This window comes from Tupaia chinensis, unplaced genomic scaffold (assembly GCF_000334495.1).
Source record: "Tupaia chinensis unplaced genomic scaffold, TupChi_1.0 Scaffold000671_2, whole genome shotgun sequence".
Lineage (NCBI taxonomy): Eukaryota > Metazoa > Chordata > Mammalia > Scandentia > Tupaiidae > Tupaia > Tupaia belangeri.
The window spans coordinates 2,272,133-2,273,090 of NW_006160194.1; the positions used below are offsets into that span (position 1 = coordinate 2,272,133).

Consider the following 958-nt stretch of genomic DNA (forward strand, 5'->3'; position numbering starts at 1 on the left):
TCTCCTTCGCAGCCCCGTCTTTGCCTAGTGGTGGGGGGGTCTCTCCTCGGCTGTCCTCGGGGAGAAGCTCCAGAATCTCTACCTGCTCCTCCTCAGAGCCGTCTGCCAGCTGGCAGTCGGGACGAAGGGCAGATGTGAGCACCTGTGCTCCGGGCACATCGCCACTGGGAGAGACGATCTCAAAGGGCCCTCCCGTGTCAGACAGGGGGTCTCCCGAGATGCGGTCTACCCCTGCGGTGGCTTGGGTGGGGACCTCTTCTGAGCCCTCCTGCCTCCAAGCGTCTAGCATCACTGTGCACACTTCGGCCTGCATGGGTGGCTCCGGGATTTTCACGGTGAGCAGGGAAAACCCGTAAGAAGGCATCTGGATCGTGGACGCGGGGATCTCAGACGCCCGCACGATCTGGGTACAGGGAGCCTGGGAGGCCGAAACGCCAGCCAGCTCCAGGGTCTCCCTACCGTGTGTGGTGACCTCCTGACTCTCCCCCTGAGCACCCTGGATGTGCACCCTGACCTTAGAGACCGGGGGAGCTTCCAAGGGGAGGCCAAGGGCCACAGGCTGCTCCCAGGGCGCCCCAGTCCCTGCCTTCAGGACGCTGGCTTCCCAGAGTGTGGGGCCTGCCTCGGGAAGAGCTGCGTCGGGCCCAGCCTCCAGCCAGTGCACTTCCTTCACGGTGGGGATGAAGACGTCTGCCTCCGCGCTGTGGGCAGGGAAGGAAAATCGTGGCACCGTCAATCTGGGGAACCTCACCGTCAGCACGGAGTCCTCCCAGAGCGGCCCTGCGCGGACCGCTGCGGTCTGCACTGGCTCGTCGGCGTGCGAGGCTGTCAGCACCAGAGGACCTTGGGGCCCAGCTCTTTCCTGCGCCCTGGTGAGGGCCGGTGCACGTCCGGGAGACCGGGGGTCGCATGGTCTCTCCTGAAGGGGGAGAGGGGCTGCGGCAGGGGGGGGGGGGGG

General features: G+C 66.4%; 1 protein-coding gene across 1 annotated transcript in view; it reads right to left on the bottom strand.

The window, feature by feature from the left end:
* The window catches only part of AHNAK2 (AHNAK nucleoprotein 2), a 33,357-nt gene that overhangs the window by 1,980 nt on the left and 30,419 nt on the right, over positions 1-958 (bottom strand). The window contains exon 15 of the mRNA XM_027776402.1: positions 83-919. Within this exon, the coding sequence (XP_027632203.1) occupies positions 83-919 (837 nt within the window). The remainder of the gene's footprint in view (positions 1-82; positions 920-958) is intronic.